This window comes from Cajanus cajan, chromosome 2, assembly GCF_000230855.2.
Source record: "Cajanus cajan strain Asha chromosome 2, NIPB_CcT2T_4, whole genome shotgun sequence".
NCBI lineage: Eukaryota > Viridiplantae > Streptophyta > Magnoliopsida > Fabales > Fabaceae > Cajanus > Cajanus cajan.
Genome location: NC_138518.1, coordinates 74855273 through 74878469, shown reverse-complemented (window position 1 = coordinate 74878469; position 23197 = coordinate 74855273). Strand labels below are relative to the sequence as shown.

The 23197-nt window shown below is 31.5% G+C and overlaps 3 protein-coding genes across 5 annotated transcripts; all 3 read left to right on the top strand.

Moving 5' to 3' along the window:
- Nucleotides 1–49: 49 nt before the first annotated feature.
- Nucleotides 50–4654, top strand: LOC109799345 (uncharacterized). Of its 2 annotated transcripts, none has more exons than XM_020359874.3 (3): nt 50–209; nt 1742–1935; nt 4182–4654. In XM_020359874.3, the coding sequence occupies exons 2-3, from the start codon at nt 1754–1756 to the stop codon at nt 4366–4368; spliced, it is 369 nt and encodes a 122-aa protein (XP_020215463.1). In that variant the 5' UTR covers nt 50–209; nt 1742–1753; the 3' UTR covers nt 4369–4654. The 2 variants fall into 2 exon arrangements, with proteins under 2 accessions (XP_020215463.1, XP_020215464.1); XM_020359875.3 differs by having other exon boundaries at nt 1725–1935.
- Nucleotides 4655–4799: 145 nt separating this feature from the next.
- On the top strand, nt 4800–10803 carry LOC109799482 (uncharacterized). The gene is made up of 7 exons (XM_020360054.3): nt 4800–5798; nt 5882–6014; nt 8227–8330; nt 8714–8885; nt 8975–9100; nt 9417–9588; nt 9672–10803. The coding sequence occupies exons 1-7, from the start codon at nt 5764–5766 to the stop codon at nt 10649–10651; spliced, it is 1722 nt and encodes a 573-aa protein (XP_020215643.1). The 5' UTR covers nt 4800–5763; the 3' UTR covers nt 10652–10803.
- Nucleotides 10804–11714: 911 nt separating this feature from the next.
- Nucleotides 11715–13553, top strand: LOC109799752 (putative caffeoyl-CoA O-methyltransferase At4g26220). Of its 2 annotated transcripts, none has more exons than XM_020360372.3 (6): nt 11715–11846; nt 12114–12186; nt 12282–12361; nt 12657–12801; nt 12880–13011; nt 13134–13553. In XM_020360372.3, exons 2-6 carry the CDS (start codon nt 12118–12120, stop codon nt 13422–13424), a joined length of 717 nt encoding a protein of 238 aa, XP_020215961.1. In that variant the 5' UTR covers nt 11715–11846; nt 12114–12117; the 3' UTR covers nt 13425–13553. The 2 variants fall into 2 exon arrangements, with proteins under 2 accessions (XP_020215961.1, XP_029127348.1); XM_029271515.2 differs by having other exon boundaries at nt 11722–11846; nt 12104–12186.
- Nucleotides 13554–23197: the final 9644 nt, after the last annotated feature.

The following is a 23197-nucleotide window of genomic DNA, read 5'->3' as shown; positions in this document are numbered from 1 at the left end:
ATGTGGCCCAAAACAGTCCAGACCAAATTGAAGATCGGACATGACGAAACATGTTGAGAAAATAGAAGAAAAAAAAAAGGCACAAGGTTAAGACGAAGGCGCACACAGGCACACCCAGCGTTCTCAGTGGTTGCTGCGTAGCAAGGTACCGGCGGCGACGGAGACCTATCTCAACGATTTCCGATCACTGCATTGGTTCTGTTCACAAGGTAACGCTATTTCCATTCCTCTCATTACTCTCATTTATCATCACTACACTTGAGATATTATTCCTTTTGCATTTCCTCCTCAGATCTCCTTCTCTCCTTTTTCCGATCCTCTATAATCTCTTTCATTTTCTCTCCCAAACTGAATTACGTTTCTGTTAATATATTTCCTCTTTTTTTTTTCTTTTTTTTTTTGTAACGTGAAATGGTGGAAAATTTAGGGGTTCGACTTGGCGCCCACAACCCGATTCTCCCTTCAAATTATTTATGGGTTTGTGCAGCAAACAATTCGAGAAACTGGAGCTGTCATTGTTTGAGTTCTTTCAATCAATTGTTGCTCTTTAATACTTGGATTAGTGGAAGTGGAACATTCTATTTGTGTTCTGTGAGATGTCGAACAACTAAAACCTTTATGTTTATGCGATTAGGCTATTCTTCATCTTGCATGTTTATTTATTTAATTGAGGCTATGTTTGGATTGGTGGTAGAGAATGGAACAAAGTGGATTGACACATAATAAAGCGGGAATGGATTAAAAATGTCATTCCATTGTTTGAGCAATTTATAATAAAATAGAACATATATTCCATTCCATCAATTGGGAAAAGAATGGGGCGGAATAAGTTAAAACTTTTCAATTTCTATCCTTATTTCCCAATTGACATTACTGGATGATATGCCATTATTTAGTGAACTATATGTTACTTCACCTATATAGTTCACTGAACCAGCTATGTTGCAAGTAACATAGTTCAGTGACTATAATTTCATATGTGCAAGTAATTCAAGGTAAAGTACATTATCGGTGAAGGCCACAAAAATGTGAATGCAGCCAGTGGAAATTGTAAACTTGTTATAGACATCAGTGTCGGTGTTTGACGTTTTGTTCCAAGGAAATTGCTACCTGATGATTGATGTTTTAAAAATTAAGTGCAAGACACCACATGAGAGATATGATTAGGGATAGCTATGTGAATAGACCTTTTTGCGAATGAATTGTCTTATTCAACTGCTTGGACTGTGCTTTAATTCACATGTGCGAACGGTTATGTTTGAGCCAAATTTTGTAAGGCTAAAATAATAACTTTTGAACTTAAAAGTTTTGTTTCATTGTGCACCCAAATTACAGAAGAAAAATTGGAATAAACAATGGAATGGAATAGATTTGGACCCATCCTTTTCCATCTTCATTTATATAATGCCAAACAATGGAATTTTTATCAAATCCATTCCATCTTAAACCCTTTAGGTTACTTATAAAACATCAATTGCAAAGCTAATTAACCCTAACTTAGAAATAGAAAATGGTGGAGGTAACAACATTTGTGTCAAAGGCCATTATGTGTTCTATATATTTCTTGAGATTATGCCTTTTTTCTGTTAATTTTCTTTCTATTTTTTCTATTATCAGTGTTAGTAGAAGAATTTATGGCATTTCAATTAATAATTATGATCAGGAGTGTTATATATTGTTGACCTTATGCCTTATTATACTTTGTCCATTCTAATTTGGTCTAGGGTTTTGTTCTACATAGCTTGCAAATTTGATGGCGTCAAAGTTGCAGCAGTTGCAGTCCAAAGCATGTCAAGCTTCCCAATTTATCGCCAAACATGGAACTGCCTACTACAGGCAATTGTTGGAACAGAACAAGCAACACATACAGGAGCCTCCTACAGTAGAGAAATGCAACCTGCTGGCAAAGCAATTGTTTTACACCCGCCTTGCTAGGTTATTTTTTCTCCAGCTCCCACCTCCGCTAAACAACATTGCATCTGGCTGGACTCACTTTATGAAATTCTAATTTATATGCATGTTGGCCATAATTTATTGATTTCAAGTAATGTTTTTGTCATACTTTAGTACACTTGGATTGGATGTTTCCAGCCATGTCCCAGAAGGTGAGGTTGCAAATTTGAACTTACTATGTATCTTGTTGGTTTGTGCCCCTCTTTTAACAAGAGTTCCTATAAGATCAACTACAAGAGATATTAAATGTCACATCACTAAAGTATGAGTAAACGTTAAAACTTGACGATTAATAAATGTTAGTTTGACGGGAGAACCAAATTTCTATATTTTTAAAATTCAAGGGACTAAATGTCTCTATTTTTAAATAGAGGGACCAAAATTGCAGATTGACAAAAATAGAGAGACCAAAAGTCCAATTTACATTTAAGCCTATATATTATGAACTGCTACCTGATGTGTCTCCTATGGTCTTGTGGGTTCAGGATATAATTCCAAGTTCGTAGGGCTATAAAAGACCAAGTGCATGTATGGTATAGGTTATTTTTTGGGAAATAATTGCTTATTTCCCAAAAGCTCTCTTGTAAATCTGGCTTAAATGAGCAATTATTCCCCCAATTAGGCTGAGCCAAAACATGCACTAAGTCAGTCGGTCAGCCCACTAACAGGACCTAGGTTGGCTAAGTTCACACCTAGGACATGGAATGAAATGTTGGTTGGTTCATTCTGGCCTGTGAGGTGGGGGTGGGGGACACAGCTGACACTTAATAAACAAAGTGGACAGGATCAACATTATTTCTTAGCATTGAAGTGTTGGTTTGATTCAGTCCAGGAATCAGTTTAGACTTTAGAATTAGGACTGGGTTGCAAGGGAAATATGTGGATAAGTTGGATAAGGGTATGTGTGGAAGGATTCCACCTCAAACAGAATTCAGACATAATCATAATTCTGATTGAGTTTTGGAAAGAAATGCCAGCAATACATTCTGTGTATATTTTAGTGAATATTGTTCTAAACTGTTTTAGAAGTGCAAACTACAAAGAGAAAAACTTCTTAGACCCTGTAGGACTCTAGAACCAACCAGACTCTCAAGTTGAGGTACCTAATTAATTACTTTTGACTGACTTATGGACTGCCAAAAATTAACTGGAACCCTAATTACATAGTTGGTTCTTCATAGGCTTCACTAGCATGCCAAATGCAGAAAACTACAACTCTTTAGCAGTTTTAGACTGGAGTGCAATTAAATTAACAACGGAAATAATAACATATCTATTTCACTTTTATAATTAAGTCTCATTGCATCAAATAATTGCCATAGATAGGCATGCTGCTTGATGCTTGGTGCTTGTTATCAGCATGTCATTAGTGCAATTTTTACCCTTTTGTGCATAACTGACTAATCTGATTTTGATTGGCACCAAACTGCTCTCAACTGAATGTACAATATGTTACGTGTATTTTTAATTACCTACAGTAACTGCTTCCAGAGGTTTCGAAACCTTTAACTGGGACCTGAGCATAATAGGCTCAAGTAAAATACTAGAGTAAAAATCGCCGTTTTTTTTACATTTTGTTGACGTTTGTACTGTGAGTTTGTAATGTCAAAATCAAATATAGGTCTACTATCCTTTTGTTTCTCTGACTAAGTGCTTCTGAAAGTGTAGTGAATTTAGTCGTGATCTCAAAAATTATTCCTAATGCAGCTTTTGGATTTTAAATAAAATTGGAATGTTGTGAATGGTTAACTTTTATAATCAAGCTGTTTGCCACTATATGATTTCAATTTTGAAGTTTTTCCATAATTCATCATGGCACGGTTCAACTGTATGCCTTGAATTTGAGCAGCTCATAATGTGCCTGAGGCATTATAAGCACGATCATTTTAGTCTAGAGCTTCTTGTTAATTGATGTAAATGTAATCATGTCAATAATGTTGATTAAGGAATAACCCGAGCTCAATAGTTTCTGCTCATATCAGTATCAAAATTTCTGCTTGTATCTTTCATGCTGAAGCCCACTTCTGTTTGGTATTACTGAAGCCAATGCTGCCTATGCTATGTATTTGTATATGGCAATGCTTGTATTTTCAACATGGTTTTCAAATGGCATGCATTTCAAATTGTGTCAGTCTTCACCAAGATCCTAAGTGAATTAGCTAAACAATGTAGTGAATTTAATTTTATGTGCTTCTTTTTGCTAAGTATAACTCTTCCAAATTTTGCAGTATTCCAGGTCGTAATGAGTCCTTCTGGAAGGAACTTGATTATGCCAAGAATTTATGGAAGAACAGGAAAGATTTAAAGGTTGAAGATGTCACTATTGGTGCTTTGTTTGGCCTGGAATGCTTTGCATGGTTTTGTGCTGGTGAGATTGTAGGAAGGGGATTTACTTTCACCGGTTATTATGTCTGAAAATAACCACTTTGAAGTGTAGATTTAACCAGGGCTATATACTCCTAAAGCCAATTCCTCTGGTCATTTATACCTTGTGTGGATTATGGCATTCTGCAAGCCAATTTTTGTTATTCTGATTTTTTTTTTTCATTTTTGGGAAAAAGGTTGAAAAACTAGCGGTTAGCTCTGATAAGCCTCAATAACCCCTTGTAGTCGGAAGAGGGATGGACCTTGCGTTGTTACATTATCATGTTGGAAAAAGCTAGTGATGGTATCCCACAATGATACTTATGCAATTTTTTAATATTCTTGTCATGTTTTTTTTTTATTCGAAATTTTATATTGTTTATTTTCATAAAATGTTGAAGTGAGAGTAAAAGTTTATGCCCAAGAATAGATATCTTTTTCTTGTTCTAGATTTTTTAAACCATAATTTTGATCATAAATTAATGTGCGATACGCATAATTAAAGACGTATTTTGGCCAGGAAGTGGTATATGTTCCGCTTGATTTTCTGTAAGGAAGTTTATTTGTGCTACCTTGACCTTGTAATGATATACAAGGGAAAACAGATTTACTTAATTGTTAGATCGTGGTCAAACAAGATCTACACAAGTGCTACACTTACTCACGATCGTTGAATGTCACATGAAGTTTCAAGAGTTGAATCGTCACCATACAGTATTTTTGAGGAGCATTTAGTCTAAGTGTGTGTTTGGTTTAGATTTTTCACGTTAGAATGGAAGCTATCAATTATAGCTTTTATGTTTTAGACGTGATTTTTGCTCTAAATTATATTTTGGACGTGTAACTAAACATGCACTAAATCGGGTATCAACAGTCACACGTTGCCATGAAATTGGATATCTACTTGTTGATCGTGATTAATAACATAAACTATTCATGCTTCTCATAAAGATAATTTATGAAATAATAAAGTTACTAGTGAAATTGAGGGAAAAAAGGAAGACCTTTTTATTACTCAAGCAACAAGAGTATTCACTATTCAGTATTCAAGTCCCAAGTTCTTTGGTGCTGTTTTCCAATTGAAGCCATCCCAAATAAAATAAAATAAAAAATAAAAAGAAGAGGCAATGACTTGTGATAGCATGTTTTTGCTCTCTGACTGTGATAAGGCCGGCGAGGTTGTGCTAAATTCTCCAATTAATGCTGACAGTAAAAAAAAGGGTGATGTAGATTAAAAAAAAAAAAACGATACGGAATAAGAAAGGTTAAAGGTTATGATTATGGAATATAATAAAAAAGATTCTGAATTTGATAACTACTAGTAAACATTGTTATAGGTATACAAAAGGCTTGTATCCTTTTGTTAACCATTTGATTTGCTCAAAGGACAGTGAAATAAACCATTAAAACAGGGTCTCTCTCCTTCATTCGAAGCCAAGCCAAGCCATGTTGCATCATAGAAGCTTCAAGTCCGCAAAGTGGTACGAAACTAAACTTGATTTTGGAAAGAGAGAAATAGTTTGCATGAAGCATTCCATTTTGACTCACTATTCTTAATCTGCAGCAAAATCGCATTGAAGCTATCGGTTTCACGGATAAAAGTTTTGAAGATAAAGACAGAATCCCTCGTGAAGCAACTTCGGAGGGAAGTGGCGCAGTTGCTTCATTCTGGACACAACCACGCTGCTAGAGTCCGGGTAAGGCTAATTATCATTTTCTATTCAATTTCATTTTACATTTTCTCTTTATTTATTATCCATTACTCAACTTTTCTCACCTTCTATGTTCTTTCTGTCTCTCATTTTTATTTTATTCTAATTTATCGGGTTATTATTATTTTTTTCTTTCGTTTCCATAGATCAAAATTCTGAATTTTAATGTTGATTCACATGATTTATTTAATATATTACTTTTTTATTTTCAAAAGTGTTACATTTTATTCATTTATTTATAAACAACAAATGCCACATTGGTTGATACACTAACATAAATTTTAGAACAAGTATATTAGCATACATTTCTCTCAGAATATATTCAAAGGTGTAGCTTGTTACACACACAAGAGAAAATGTAACTTGTTAATATACTATTTTTTAAAAAATGTGAGTTTATGTTAATATCTATATACTTTTTCTACAAAGAGTTAAAATGTTATAATTTTAATTTTCTTAGATACAAATAAATTATTTTATTCTAAATTACTCTTAGAGCAAATTCCAACAAATGCAATTGCCTTATTCTTTTTTAATGTAGTCTTACATGAAAAAGTATTTTTTGTTCTTATTTCTTAACAATAAGAATATCTATTATTGTGCTTAATTATTTTTAAACACACATATATATATATATATTATAATTAAAAATTTAGATAAGTTGAGTTTCAAGAATTCATTAGAGTCAGACAAATTTTAAGACTATATAGGTGTTTATAAAAACATTTACCAACAAAATTTTTACATCGGAAGAAATTGAACCTACGTCCCTTTAATATATAAGTTCATTTTTTTTTCCCAATTGAATCGATCTTTATTGACTAATTATATATTTTATATATTTTTAATTTGTGTCAAATATTTACTAACTTTATTAATAACTATATTATATTTTATAAGAAGATTTAAGTGGTGATTTTTAATGTGATGTCCTCCCAATCAAGTTCCCATTAATAAAACTTAAATCTAACACATTATTTAAGGGATTTGTGTTTCACTCGGAAAAATGAAATGTTAATATAATTAAGATATCCAAGATTAAATCGGATTTTAATTTAGATATGAAAAATTGTTTTACTATAATTAAAACCGAAAATTTGTGCTTATTTAAAAAATGGTATATCATCTAACAAATTCACAGTCACATTTTAAACATTCTAATTATACTTTTAGCCGAACTCAAGTTTTTTTATTTTCTTTTTCATTATATTGATACACATTTTAAATTATATTTATATTTTAATGAATTTGTTTAAACTTGTATTTTGAAGAACATTGTTTTGTACTTATATTTGATGTATTTTGATAAAATTAAATTTATTAAAAATAAAATTAATCATCTAAAAATAAATGTAATTTAAATTGGAATGGATTGGAGCATACTAATCTTATCATCTGATATTATATAAAAATAATAAATGTATTTGATTCAGAACATATGAGGTGAGAGAATAAGAGGAGCGAAACTCAATCGTATAATTTAAATGAATAGTTAAAATTAAAATTATAGTTGAATGACCTTTTCACAGTCTCACTAGATGTTATACATCTCTCATATTTGATTGTTAACTGTTTCTTTTCTTTCATTCTAAACTTATAATTAAATGAGTGAACATACTCGATTTTTTTTTTCCAATAACAATATATTTTCTACCACATTTTCTTTCTTTTTAATTAAAATCTATAAAAAAATTATAAAATTTGTGAGTTCTACTTTATATAACTAGCCTGCCTCACTTATAACTTTCTTTCTTTTCACTTATTTATATATATATATATATATATATATATATATATATATATATATATATATATATATATATATATATATATATATATATAACATTAACATAGGAGATATCTTATTTTGGTGTCTAATTTTTTTTATCCTTTAACCAATTTGTTTAACTACTCTATTATTTTAAAGTTAATTGTACACTTTTTTTAATTTCAACATTTTTATTTTATTTTTTATAACGAGACATTTTTTTTTTTTCTCACTATCACTAGTATATAATAAAGACAGTTTTTTTTCTTCTGATATTTGATTTTAAAGTAATTTCTTCGAAGCTGTTGATTGGTGCATAACTGCATATTTGCTAGTAAAAGGGAAATAATGAATGATAAACAATGGTTGTTCTATATACCTGTTTTTTTTTTTTTTTTTTTTCATTGACTTCTCCCGTTTTGCTTTCAGGTTGAACATGTAGTCAAAGAAGAGAAGACAATAGGAGCATATAATCTTATTGAGATATACTGTGAACTTATTGCAGCACGCATGCCGACGATTGAATCACAAAAGTATTTAAAATTCATCTAAATAATTTCAGCACATGGTTATATCCATATATAAAGGATCAAATGACTCATATATAGATATGATTCATGTATTATCGTAAAATTGATAATTAAATACTAATTTATAATTATAAGATTGGCTTTCCATGCTCAAACATTTTCTTTTATATATGTTTATGTGTTTTTGTGATCTTGTCTATGTTATAGTGATGAATTAAATTGATTATATCCTGATTTACATCTTGCAATACTCATTGAATTCGCCTGTATAATACTGCATGCGGTTTTTCTTTTTGAAAATATTTGATCTTTGCAATCTAGAAAGTTACTTTATTGTGAGTGTACATTGTCACTTTGTTTATCCTTGTTTATTTTTTTATCTCTAGGAACTGCCCCATCGATTTGAAGGAAGCAATTTCAAGCGTAATATTTGCAACCCCAAGGTGTTTAGACATACCTGAGCTGGCTAATGTGAGGAAGCAAATTATGGCCAAGTATGGAAAAGAATTTGTCTCAGCAGCTGTTGAATTACGTCCCGACTGTGGTGTAAATCGTTTGGCAAGTCTCTCTTCCTGCTTCAGTTGGGAGGATCATGTTAAAAATAATTTCTTATCATTTTCTTTTCCTAACTTGTTATTGTCTTCTAGTTGGTTGAGAAGTTGTCTACCAAAGCACCTGATGGTCCAACCAAGATCAAAATACTTACTGCAATAGCTGAGGAACATAACGTCAAATGGCAACCCTCATTAGAAGAAAATGGTCGGGATTTGCTGGTAGGCTTTGTTCATTATGATCTCGAGTTTATTTTACATTATATTATAAAGAGGAATGCTAGTAACAAATCTTTTAACACTTTTTTTTTATTGAATTTTATTAGAAATTACAAATTATAGTAAGTCTTGCCACTGTATTAGAAGTGACTCATTATATGAAATGTGAATTTCATCAAAATTTCTGATTTTCAATAAATTTCAACTAATAATATAAAGAGTGTTAGAATGAATGTCGCTAATATTACTATTATACAATATATGTATGAAGGGATGAATATGCTTAACCATATTAATTTGCCACTATTTATATGATAAGGTTGGACCAAATACTTTAGAGAAGGCTACTTATGTGGAACCTCCACAACTCCATGTTCCACCTGTTGGTGATGAAAAAGGACCTCCTAATTTAAGTGCTTCTTATCAACTTAAAGAAATGAAAGATGTATGTAAAAATTCTTATGAGAAGAATGCAAGTTTAAATTCTTCAGGTAACTTCTTTTAATCACTTTGAGAAATATCTTAAGATGGTTATTACATAGCTGAATATTTGTGGTCCTTTAATTTGTTACAGGTACTGGAAGTCAAGAAATGGATTTTGGAAACATGAGTGCTTTTCAAAAGGGTAGACAGAATTGGAACATGGAATTCAAGGATGCTGCCTCTGCTGCACAGGTAGCTGCAGAATCTGCAGAACGTGCAAGCATGGCTGCAAGAGCAGCTGCAGAACTTTCTAACCGTGAAAAGTTAACAATGCAGTATTCAAGTGGATGGAACTGGCAGAGTCCTTCTGATGGTGGTGAATTACCTCAAGAATATGCTTTTCATTCAACCAAATATCTTTCTGCTGGATATGTTAATAGCACAATCCGAAGCAACAGTTTTGAGATACACAATGAACAAACTAATGCAAGAGAACAACATAACCTGGTTGCATCACCCAATGAACATTACATGAATAGTAATGAGAATGTGATGAAACGTTACCAGAAAAGGCAAGGTGAAGCGAACAAGAAATCAAGCACAAGGGACTCAAATGAATGCTATGATTCTGAGAACGGACTTCCTGAACAAATTTCAGTCACTCTTGCTAGTCATGCTAGTGATTTGTCTAGAAGGATGTTAGTTCCTTCAAAAACTAGTACTAGTACATTTTTAAGTTTGAAGGGTGATCCTTTATCCAAGGCTTCTAAGACTTTTGATGCAGGACTTGGAGAGGAGTCTTCAAGGGTTTCTTATGAGAGTATAGAACAGAAGGTCTCATTCATGGAAAATTGGGCAAGTTCTGAGCATGGATCAGCAGAACATGCAGCATCTAAGCCAAGTTCAGTATCTAAAAGTGAGGAAATTCTAACATTATCATCTGCAAGGGTGCAAATGCAACCTTCTAGTTCTCTTACTAAAACAATGATACCAGAAAAGGAACAGGCTTCAATGTCTTTAAATTCTAACAAAGATATTCCCTCTAAGGAGAAGGGCAGTCATGTCCATCCAAAGCTACCTGATTATGATACCTTCGCTGCCCAATTTCTGTCCCGTAAGAAGGGTCGCTAATAAAATTTCATGTGCTTTCTTATAACAATATAGGATAATCTTGACACAATCTTGAATCGCACACTTTCATATAAACTAATTTTTTTCCTCTAGACTACATGTATTTTTTACCGAATTAATGCAATCATGTTCAAGTCGATCAAGATCATTTTATGTGATAAAACTTTTTTTTTTTAAGTTGCATATTCAGAATTTAAATTCAATATTACTGATTAAATTAAAATAATTCTTTAACGGTTGATTCACGTGCTTCTGATGGGGTTATATTGATGGTATTTATCTGAGAGAATATTTTATGAGTTATTTTTATAAGGTTATTACAAAAACATACTCCACAATGATTTATCTGAGAGAATATTTTATGAGTTATTTTTATAAGGTTATTACACAAACATACTCCACAATGATGAGATATTGTCCGCTTTGGGACTTAGCCCTCACGGATTTGCTTTTTGTCATCACCCAAAAGGCCTCTTAATCATTGAAGTATGTTTGTATTATATAAGTTGTTATTTGTTGTATTATTTTATCGATGTGGGACTTGTTTGAATCCCAACATAATCGAACTTCACTCAACTCATAATTATCGTTTAAAACGTGAGAGTCATTATTTACGTGTACTATATTTTTTTACCCCGTTTTTGTATAATATAATTCTCTTAGCAGAGAAGAGTATGACAAAAAATTACGTGGTCTTTTTTCTGTTCTCTTCCAACTAATTCTCAAGTTTACTTCTTACAATAAGATAACTATAATCTCATTATAAAATATTCAAAATCTCAAGCAGCCAAGTATGATTTAGTTTCTGGGGTCGTTTTTAGTTTCTATTCTAACCCTCTTCTTGACTTACGTATTTGTTGTGCCCGAAAAATTAAAATCACGTGTCCTTCACAATGTTTTTGATCAAAGAGCATGAAAAGATGGTGATGCATGAGCAAATATCGGTTTCCTTAAAGAAGCATCAAGATTGAAATGCTTTATCGTCGGAATACAAAAATACGAAATACAAGGAATAGATGAAGCATTATTGGCCTGAAAGATTATAAACAAGCAATTCATATTAATTAATAAAGCATGTCTAATGTTAATACAGACTATTAAAGAACTGTGGAGTACCCCAAAACAATGCATTGCTAAGAGTTTAGTTTCTACTCTTGTGCTTACCACATACCTACTAATCATCATTGAAATTCAGGTATGCCTCTCTTTTCAACCCTTTCTTTTGTATATGCCACCACAATGTTTCTCATTCATGACTCAAGTACTATGGACTGAAATCTATGTACCTATGAAGTTGTCAAAGCTATTTTTTTCAATAACAAGATGGTGAAAATTAGCAACAATTAAAGCACGACCACAACACGAAACTTTAGTATTGAATACCAAGTTTAATCATAACATGTGGTAGAACTATTTTTTTTTTTTAATGACTTGAGGACTTTATAACGTAAGTGCGTTGCAGAGAAATGGACAATACATCAAAGCCAGCAATGTTCCCTAATCCAGTTATATTGCAGAGTGAGGGGTTACTGAAGGTATAAAAAAACAAAACATTTATTGGAATTTCCAAATTTAAATTCTTAGATCCATTTATCCTACTTAACACAAGGATGCAACAATTATGTGGCAGTACATATTGGAAACAGGCGTTTACCCAAGAGAAGCAGAGACCCTCAAAGAGCTAAGAAATGCAAATGCAAAGCATCCTCTGTAATTATTCTTTGTACTATAGTTCTACACTTCTAAACCTAATAATTAAGCATTCATGGACATTGACACAACAAATTTTGATATGTCCATATTATATAGTATCACTTCAAATCTCTGTATGATAATGTATGGACCATATACATGTATACAAGAATTTCTCAAACAAAACAATAGAAGTATAAGGCATTATTACTTCATTCTTTTCATTGAATTTGACTTTTGAGCAGACACAAGGAAACTTTTTATTTTTTTTATTTTTTATTTTTTCTGTAGTATTATTAATTTCATTCTTCAGGGGCTTCATGGGTGCTGCACCTGATGCGGGTCAGTTAATAGCCATGCTCTTGAAACTGTTGAATGCTAAAAAGACAATTGAAGTGGGAGTTTTTACTGGATACTCTCTTCTCCTCACAGCACTCACCATTCCTCATGATGGAAAGGTTTGCAATTTCTGTTGTTATTTGGTACATTTAATATGTTTGTTTTATGTTAGCAACTCCATTGTCTGCGTGGTGTAGATTATAGCTATGGATCCAGACAGAAAAGCTTACGAGATAGGACTACCATTCATTAAAAAGGCTGGTGTAGAACACAAGATTGACTTCATAGAGTCTCCAGCTTTACCAGTTCTTGATAAACTCTTGGAAGATGTAAGCATGCATCTCTACACCACTTAGTGGATAACTTTACTCAGCATTCATGTAAACCTTTTAAAAGGAATGAAAAAAAAGGCCCCATGAAATAAAAAAGCGTTATTGATGTTTTGGTGCAGGGTGCGAACGAAGGGAGTTTTGACTTTGGGTTCGTTGACGCTGACAAGAACAATTACTGGAACTACCACGAGAGGCTTATGAGATTGGTGAAGATTGGAGGGATAGTTGCGTACGACAACACACTGTGGGGAGGAAGTGTTGCGTTGGCTGAAGAGTCGGTTTCAGAAGCCAAAAGAGAATGGAGACGATCAACACTTGCTTTCAACGAAGCCATTTCAAAGGACTCTCGTCTTCAAATTGCTTTTCTTTCCATTGGTGACGGACTCATTATCTGCATCCGTCTCCACTGATTCTCCTCCCAATCCAACACTCTTATCTTGTCACCAATAATATTAATTTCATTCACTAACAAGACACAAATATTAATGTTTTATATACATTTTTAACACTATTTAGGAACCAATAAGTCATTTATCTAATTAGTTGTACATAATAATAAAAAATACCTAATTACAAGGAGACAACGGACTAAAGTTACTACTTGAGTCATTTTTTTAAAATTAGTTATTTTAAGATATATTTCACAAACAATAATAATTAAAAATGATGATTATATCGGTATGTAATTAATTTAAAATATTTCATAATATGTTATGTTATATAATAATTATATTAGATTATATAGTATTTTTTAATTTTGTTGATAACTAATATTTCCAAAGAAACCTATCATCTTTTGTAAGGTTTCCCTTCTAATAATTTTTTTTTCTTATATAAGACTCAAATTTGAGATTTTATTTAAAAAAATCAACTTCAACATTAATCAAACTAAAAATTTATTTGTAAATAAAATATGCTTTATATATATATATACTTTATTTTTAATTTAGTCATAAAAATTAATGTCTTAGAAACTTAAAGAAATATTATTGGGGATTAAGATCTAGTGATCGAATAAAACATGTAAAAAAAAAGTATTTGAATTTAACTTTATAATTAATTGATATAAGTGGTAGGAACTTATATCTTTTAATTAAGTTGTTTATTGTTTGAGTCTTGACGATATGTATGAAATAAATTATGTTACGAGGAGAATACTCACTTTATGCATTTACAATCTTAGTCATTAATTTCATTTTGTGTATGCTTACAATCTCTAATAAAGACTAATCATTTTGATAGATACTTTGTACCAGTATTATCTTTAAAAAAATAATAGTAATTGATCATAAGTAATTATTATTTTTTATATTCATAGAAAATACAATTACGACAATAAAATTTGAATTTTAGATTTAGCATGTTACTTTAACCCCACCACTAGACCGACTCATATATAATTAAATTTAATACCTTAATTGTATTTAATGATGGATTAAATTATCATATTAATATTTTTTCTTTCTTCATAGCAATTATAATAATAATAACCTATTTGAACTTAGATTTGGTACATATTATCCTAACTCTCCACCATTTAACTGACTTTAATAGTTATATTAATGTTATATATAATTGAATTAATGTTTTTTTTTCTCTCAAGTTATTATTAATGGATATTATAGGCTTAATGCATCTAATGAAGAATTAAATTATCCATACTAATGCTATTTATTATATAATTTTTCATTAATTAAATATTAATTTTGATAATTTTTTATTTAAATTTGTAATATTACATATTGTAATACTAGTTATGGTAAATTTTTTAAAAAATAGTTATTTGAAAGTAAACTCAACAAAAGAAAAAATAAAAAGTAACGATTTTATAATTATTTAAATAGATTTAAAATAATTCACAATATTTCATGTAAAAAAAATAAGATATGTTATTTTAACTAATATATATATAATGATAGAAATTATTAACTAAATTGTTATGTACATATAGTTTATATTTTAATTTAATTTTTAAAATATATGTAAATTAGTGATGGTAATGGATAGGATTTAAGTAGGGTACATACCATAACACTCGTTTTTGTATCTGCTCTCATATTCAAGTGAGTAACAAATTTAATGTCCATCTTTATATCTTTTGAATACCTATATAACAATACTTACTACTTGCATTTATACAGGTCAACCTAATATATTGTTAGAGATGGATAGATCTACTTCAAAGAGAGTGAGGACACTTACCCTACTAACATTTTATCATTTGTAAATAATTATCTCATTAATCCTTTATCTTTATCATTTGTAAATAATAAATATCATACACATTATAATAAACACGAGAAACAATTAAGTTATTACATGTACATCAAAATCAACGGCTTTGCAAACAAAAAATAAATTGGTAGCTTCTTCATAAGATGTGTCAAATTTGTAACTCCCCGTTTGGATAATAATTTAGCCTCACCATACATCTTCTTGGACATTAACTTAACATAAACTTCTAATTATTTGAAACAAGAATGTAATCTTACAAATAATCTCTTCATGAACATAACAATGGGTCTTGTTAAAATTATTCTTACAATTTTAAATATAATAAAATTATTTTATATTTTAAATAAATATTATCCTCATTAATTTTTTTATATGTTTATATTTATTCTCTTAATTATATATTCTTATAATTTGAAATAAAAAATATATATATTTTATGTATAAAATATAACTAATTAAAATCCTTTTATCTTTATGTGTGTAAATAAATATTTTAATTACCTAATCTTTTGGTCTATTAAATTTTGTCTTTATTTTTAAATTTAAATTTAATATTTTTTTCAAAAAAATTATCAATAATTAAAAATAATTTTATATCAAAACTGAAATTATTGATTATAAAAATATTATAATCATATATAAATATTAGCTCTACAACTTAAAATTTCTAGATTCATTGTTGTTAATATTAGACCTAAAACAATCTTAAAATGAGACTTTCTCAAAACCGATAATAATACTAGTATTTTAGCATATGTAATGCAAAAATATTTTTTTATATATATAACATGATCAAAATTTATTATAAATTATATATAAAAAATCTATATTTGAATATGCAAATTATATTTAAAATAAGTATAGATAAATATTTTAAATATATAAATTATATTTTAAATTTATGATAAACAATTTTTATAGTAATTAATAAATATTAATATTTATTAATAATAATTATGATAAATAAAAATTAAATTAGATAAGAGATTATAAGAAAATCTCTCATTCTCTTGATCGGTGACTACTTTCCCCGAGTTTTCTTATTTCTTATTGTGTTTTGATTTAGGTTTAGAAGCTTGAATCTATCTGATTTCTTTCGAAGTTCTTCGAAAGACTCGGTACTTTCTTCTCTTCTCCTAATCTTCTTCGTGTGCTTGTTGAGGTAAGGGAAGTTAGAAAGTGTTTTAGTGAATGTTAAGTTAAATTCATTGAATGGGTTGTGGATTGCATGAGTTTATATGTTTAAATTGCATGAATTGGGGTTGGATATGTTGAACTTGAGTGGTTGGATTCATGGAAGTGGAAATTGGTGATTTCTTTAATTATGGTTGCATGTGTTGCTTTAGCTAGAATTTGAGTCATAAATAATGTGTATGTAGTGTTGGATGTTGTGCATGCTTTGGATTTCTTGATTTTCAGGTGCTTGCGGAAATTTTCGTGATATGCAATTGCATAATTCTGATATCACATTGGGTGCGCCTTCATGACGTTAGGTGCAATTCCAACCAGGGGTCTTTATCTCATTCACGTCAGGAGTAGGATCGGTTGTTCCAAATGTGAGGAGAGAGATTTGGATGCCGAATGTGGTTTGAATGGCACTAGGCGCGAGAGCATGAGAAAGTCTATGACTTGGTGGCCTTGGGCCCCAATTGGATGGTGTCTAGTGTGAGACCCCGTTTATATATTCTTTCTCCCTACTCACTTCACTCTTCTCATTTTCTCCCTCTCAACTCACTTTCTCTCAATTCTCTTTTACTCTCTCTTTTCCCTGTTTCCTTTTTCCTCTGATCTTGGGTGGTAGTGGTGATCTTAGGAGCTGAGTAATGGTGTTGGATTGCTAGTTGAACCGTGCGGAGCTCTTCTTCAAACTTCTTCTTCTTCCTTCTCTTCCCGGAGCTCGGAATCGTCTCACCGAGGTAAGGGAAGCTAGGATTTTGTGTTGGTTGTTGTTGAGTGAGTTAGAAACTCACGGATTGTCTAATTCTTGGAGATTGATGGTTGTGTTTGAAAGATTTTCATTTTCGAGGTTTCGAGGTTTGATGGAAATTTGGGGTTTTTGGTTTCTTGATGGAAGGTTGAACATTGATGATTTTTCTTGAGTTTTGGATGCATGCATGTTGTGATTGTTGATGTTTTTGGGTTGCATGTGGTTAGTAGTATTGCATTTGAGTTGTAGCATGGTTTGGGTCTCCTTGGATTGCAAGTTCATGGAGGTTTTGAGTGAAAACGAAGCTGAAATCCATGGAGTTTTTGGAAGTTCCGAAACCCACAGCTATAGCCGTGGAATCACAGCTATAGCCGTGGAAGAAAAATGCACTTGCAGGAACCCACAGCTATAGCCGTGGATTCGCAGCCATAGCCGTGAGAAGGAAAAACGTGATGGCAGAGACTTGCAGCCATAGCTGTAGTTTTGCAGCCATAGCTGTGGAGAAAAATTAAAGTGGCAGAAACTTGCAGCTATGGCCATGGATTTGCAGCCATGGCTGTGGAAGGGGAAATTGAACTGGCAGAGAGTTGCAGCTAAAGCGCTGGATTGAGAGCTGCAGCGGTGGGACTTGATGACTGAATTTGGTCTTAAGGTCTTCATGAAAGTTGTAGCCTTGGATCTTAGCTTTCCAATGGCGTTGGAATCACCAAAAAAGGAGTTCTAGAACTCCAGATATGGCTGTTTTAATGAAGAGGGGTCGAGCTGCTAGCTTTGTTTATAGCTGTTGCGGTTTTTATCATTTTTAACATGGTAGATGAAGGAATTAAGATTTGGTGTCTTCATGAGAGTTGTAGGAAATTTAATTATCTTTCATATGAGATAAGAATGAGCATGTTAGGAGTAGTATAACTCCTGATGCGCTGTTTGCTGTGATGGTTGCCATTTCACATTTAGTGATTTGGTTAAGTTGGAAATTGTTTTAGGTGCTTAGGTGTACTCTTGTTGTTTGGGTGAGTAATTTGACAAGATAGATGAGTTGTAAACAAGATGGTTGGGTCGTATTAGGTGTTGATCATGTTGTTTTAAGCTGTTAGTGATGAATGATTATTGAGCTGAATGATGATATTATTGTGCTGCGCTGAGCGCGACCCTTGTCGCGCTGGGCGTGAGACTCCTTGGGAGTCACTGCCTCGAGGGCGCTGGGCACAATTTGGTTTGCGCTGGGCGCGAGACCAAGGGAGGTCTCTGCCTGGCCTGCGCTGGGCGCAATCGGGTATTGCGCCAGGCGCAAGAGAGCTTTGGACTCTCTGACTAAGTCTCGTCGGGCGCAGGCACGCTTGCGCCGGGCGCGCTGGCCCCTGGAGCCCTCTGGTTGTGCCACGCCAGGCGTGACCATGAGTGCGTCGGGCGCGTATGAGGATGTAAAGTTATATGTTGAATTTGTTGACAATATTGTTTCATGCTGAACTAAGTCGAAATTGATGAATATGATGTGATGACTAGTTGAAATTGTTGTTTGATGATGATGAGTTGTGTTAGGTGTATGTTGCTGTAAGATGCTTAGATGTGCGGTAAGACGATAGGCTGTGCTATTAAGATGAGCTGTGCTGAATGTTGTTTATGCTGATTAATGTTGCCAATGCCGTGTGATGAAAAGTTGTGTTGTGCAGTATGTTGTTAATGATGTAATGCTGAGTTGTGCTACGTGATGCTAATGCTAAACTTTATTGTTTGAGTCGAGCTGAATTATATGCTGATAATTGTTGAATTTTGTTGTGATTGCTGAGCTGAGATGTAATTGATAAATATGTTGTGCTGACTAGATGTAAATGCTGAAAAATGATGTTAAGCTGTAATAGATGTATCTCGCTATGCTGAGCTGGGCTGTTATTGATAATTTTAAATGCTGATTTATAATATGGTTGTGTTCTAGAATGATGAGTTGAGTTATGAGTAGTAAGCTGTGTTGAATACTACTTGGCTGTGCTGTATGCTGATTTTGCTGTGCTATTTATTGCTGAACTGTATGTTGTGTTTAGCCACTATTGTAGTGCTGTTATAGCCGTTATGTCGGTATTGTTAGCCACTATTGTGGTGCTGTTATAGCCGCTATGTTGGTGCTGTTAGCCACTATTGTGGTGTTGTTATAGCCGCTAAGTCGGTGCTGTGCTCCGTGCTGATAGGAGTTGTTGTAGGCCGTAAGGCTGAGCTGTTGTAGGAGATCTCTGAGCAGATATGTGTGACGACGCATTGTGTGTTTACTACTATTTATCGATGTGTACTGTTGTTATTGTGGAATGATGTGAGATGTGTGATGTTATAAATATATATATACATAGCTGATGTTGTTAGGCTAATGGATGTTCTGATAGCTGTAGCTGTCTACTATTCTTAAATTTATGTATATGTATGTTGTTTCTTTCACTAGCTTACCCTTGTTGTTTCCATGTGGTTTGGACTGCGATGATCATACTATGTATGGGAGCAGAGCAGGGATAGGTTGGTGGCTTGTGGCAGGTCTGTAGCTGGCAGATAGAGCTTATTTCTTATGGACGTTTTGGTGTTTTAGCTACTTGGTGTAGTAGCTCTGGACGTATTTTTGTACATTTTGAATCTAGTCAGACTTGAACATGTATATATGTATATTCTAGACATTATATGTATACACTTGTTCTTTTCTGTCCGGTTTCTGGTGTACGGTGTAGCGTGTAGTGACCAGCCGGGTCGTTACATCTAGTGTGATCAAGGTAGAGGCTTCTTATCCAGACGACACTAGGTGCCATTGAGGTGACACTGGGTGCGAGTTAGGTAGAAGCTCTCTACCTAATATGAGGCTAGGCGTGGGTTTTGTCACGCTAGACGTGAGGTCCCATGGGGTCTCCACCTCGATCACACTAGGTGCGGTTTGGATGATTTTAGGCGTGAACAAGGTAGACAGCTCCTTGCCTCAATAATGTTAGGCGTGAGGTATGTTGTGTTAGGTGCGAGATGCTTTATGAAAGACTTATGTGTTGTAGTATAGTATGATGAACATGAGTAGATGTTTTCAGTTCTATTGGATGTTGAATGTTGTATGATAGTTGTTCTATGAATGTTGATTGCATATGACATTTGTAGATGGTTGTATGAAGTTAGATAATGATAAGCATATCTATGATGTTGTTAATCTCTATATGCATTGATGGGATGGGATGTATATAGATGATGTATGCATAAGGTGTGGATGTTGAGAATGCAATATAACATTAAGGCATGTTGGCTAACTTAGGACTTAAGAGAGGAAAATTATTTTTGAAAATTGAAGATCCCACATAGGAAATCTCGGAGTGGTGCTTGGGTAAGTCATTGTTGGAAAGCCCTCCATGAGTAAGTGTCTTGTATAGTGGGTTTTGAGGTATGTTGAGTCTCCTCGAGGTCCTTAATTAGTGTTGAGTAAGGTAGGAGGTTGGGGGCTACAACCCTTAACCAAGTACCTGAAAAGGTTACATGGTTTCTTGAGAATGGCTAGCAAACTAACTCCACATGTGATTTGGTAATGCATGACAAGGTCGTGATACACACCTATACCCAGTTGTACAACTCCTAATGATGAAACTAGACTTTCCTAGTATGAGTAACAAAATTTGAGAAATCATGTTGTTAGAATTGGTGATCCAATTCGGTTGATGGTTCTATTTATTGTAGAGATGATCGTGTTGATAGGTTTATCTAGTCTAGAGATGATCAGGTTGATTCAGTATGGTTGAGTCGCTTAGACTACTTTGTTGCGTTAGGAGATTTTCGTAAGCGAATGCGTGACTACATATTAGTTGAGATGTTTGCATATGAGGCGTGTTGTGGTGTGTTTATATGTATTGTTAGGTGTCTTGTTTGGCATGGTTTGGATGACATACATGGTTGCTTAGGAGTATTTAGCTTTCAAGTATAATTGTGGTATGATGTTGTATGTTATATAATTGTTTCTATGTTTATATGTTTTTGAACTTTAGCTTACCCTTTTATTTCAATGTAATTTGGACTGCGATGCTTATACATTATATGAGAGCAAATCAGGAGTAGGCTAAAGGAGCAGTTGTTGGCAGGTGGAGGGACTTTTGTTGGTGTCGATTTTATTTTATGTAGCTTGTATAGGTATACTCGATCGGTACTAGGTTATACAATTTACCTTAGGATTATTGTACATACATGGATATGGTTTATATCATATGATGATTTCACTTTTATATTCTTATTATATGTATATCCATATATCTAAAAGTTAAACTTTTATAATTCTAGTAGACTAGTTTTTACTGTTAGTAGTGATTTCACATAGTGTAATGGTTATGAAGGATCGTTACATACTTAATGTTGTAATAACATATTAAGTTAACCCATTATAATATTCTAATAAATGTAAGTAGAAAAATATTGTTAAAAATGTTAAATGTTGTAATGAATTTAAAAATTTTAGTTAATATTTTATAATATTAAGAAATTTTTATTTAATTAATTATATATAAATAAAATGCAAGTCAGAAGAGTAGGTAATATAGTACGCATACCAATTTTCATCCATATTCTCATTGATTTTTTATCTCATGCGGCATCTCCATTATACGAATTTTTATCCTTCTCGTTAAAAGGAAATTGTAACATAATAGTTTAGATTGATTTTCAACTTTACAATAGTCATTGATGGAAGATATTTAAATTTAACTTACCAAATTATATTTAATGATGAATTAATTTGATTACTTCAATGTTATTTATTGCACACCAATGAATAAATGCACGAGATTATTTCAATTTAATTGATGGTCTGGAGTTAGAGTTTTGATATACAAATATATTAAATACATGATAGAAAAAATTTATTCTCTATAATAGTACTATTCGTATTCAATTAGTATTTGGTTAAATATGTTTTATAATAAGAACAGGAAGGAGTAGTCGTAAACTTTAATGGACTAAAAGTTGCATGTATATGAGATATGAATTAATGAATTTAATTGTATTAAATTAATATTTAATGATAGTAAAATAATAGTTGAAGTTAATTTTAAATTTAATATTATTTATAGTTGTTTGTGTAAACTTATTTAATGAATTTAATTGTATTAATTTTGGATTTTAAAATTTTAAAATTATGGTTGAAATTGATTTTAAATTTAATATTGTTTATATTTGTCAATTAAAATTCATATATATTACCATTTCTAACCGTTGGCATTGAGATTTAAAATAAAAAAAAAAAAAAAATATTATAAAAGATGATTCTATGTACATCGCACAGTTGGTCATTTTGTTGATAAATTGCTTTTTTATGCAAACTACTCAAGCAAGTAAGTCTGTAAGTGGTTGCAATTTTTTTTTTAAGCAAGTCGATGCATTTATTAATCATTAATAATAAAAGTTATATTTAGAGTAGTATTTTTATATAAATCACAGTATTTTCTTCGATTTTTTATATAATAAATAAATAGTACAATAAATATTTATCTTAAGATATATATTAATTAATTATAATTTTTTTATTTTTATGTAAATAGATGCATTTATTGATATATTGACAATACAATATACACTTATTGGTGAAAAAAATAAATTATCTATTGAATGAGGTGTATTATCATTTAATACTAACTATTTAAATCAATCAATCAATTTAAAAAGAATTTTTGTAATGAAATTTAATTCTATGATATTATTAAAGAAAATTAATTATTTTAATCATTTTTATTAGTTTTTGATAAATTAATTATTTATTTCTTATATAAGAAATAAGAGAGAGTAATATTTTAGCATATGTATTTCACAAGTTAAATATTTATTATATATAATTAAAATTTATAATAAATAATATATATATATATATATAAATATATAAAAATATTTATATAAATAGATATTTTTAAATATGTAAATTATATTTTATATTTAAGATAAATAAATTATATTGCACAAATCGTTTTTATCTATTGATAATTTATTTTAGAATATTAAAATTTAATTCATAGATATGAAATTAAATCAATTTCT

Bases quoted from the DNA above. Each gene is read 5' to 3' on its own strand.
- LOC109799345 (XM_020359874.3), top strand. From the start codon at position 1,754: ATGGCGTCAAAGTTGCAGCAGTTGCAGTCCAAAGCATGTCAAGCTTCC. The intron at 1,936-4,181 runs GTTATTTTTTCT...CAAATTTTGCAG, and splicing joins TTTTACACCCGCCTTGCTAG to TATTCCAGGTCGTAATGAGT.
- LOC109799482 (XM_020360054.3), top strand. From the start codon at position 5,764: ATGTTGCATCATAGAAGCTTCAAGTCCGCAAAGTG. The intron at 6,015-8,226 runs GTAAGGCTAATT...TTTTGCTTTCAG, and splicing joins ACCACGCTGCTAGAGTCCGG to GTTGAACATGTAGTCAAAGA. The intron at 8,331-8,713 runs GTATTTAAAATT...TTTTATCTCTAG, and splicing joins CCGACGATTGAATCACAAAA to GAACTGCCCCATCGATTTGA.
- LOC109799752 (XM_020360372.3), top strand. From the start codon at position 12,118: ATGGACAATACATCAAAGCCAGCAATGTTCCCTAATCCAGTTATATTG. The intron at 12,187-12,281 runs GTATAAAAAAAC...ATTATGTGGCAG, and splicing joins AGAGTGAGGGGTTACTGAAG to TACATATTGGAAACAGGCGT. The intron at 13,012-13,133 runs GTAAGCATGCAT...GTTTTGGTGCAG, and splicing joins TTGATAAACTCTTGGAAGAT to GGTGCGAACGAAGGGAGTTT.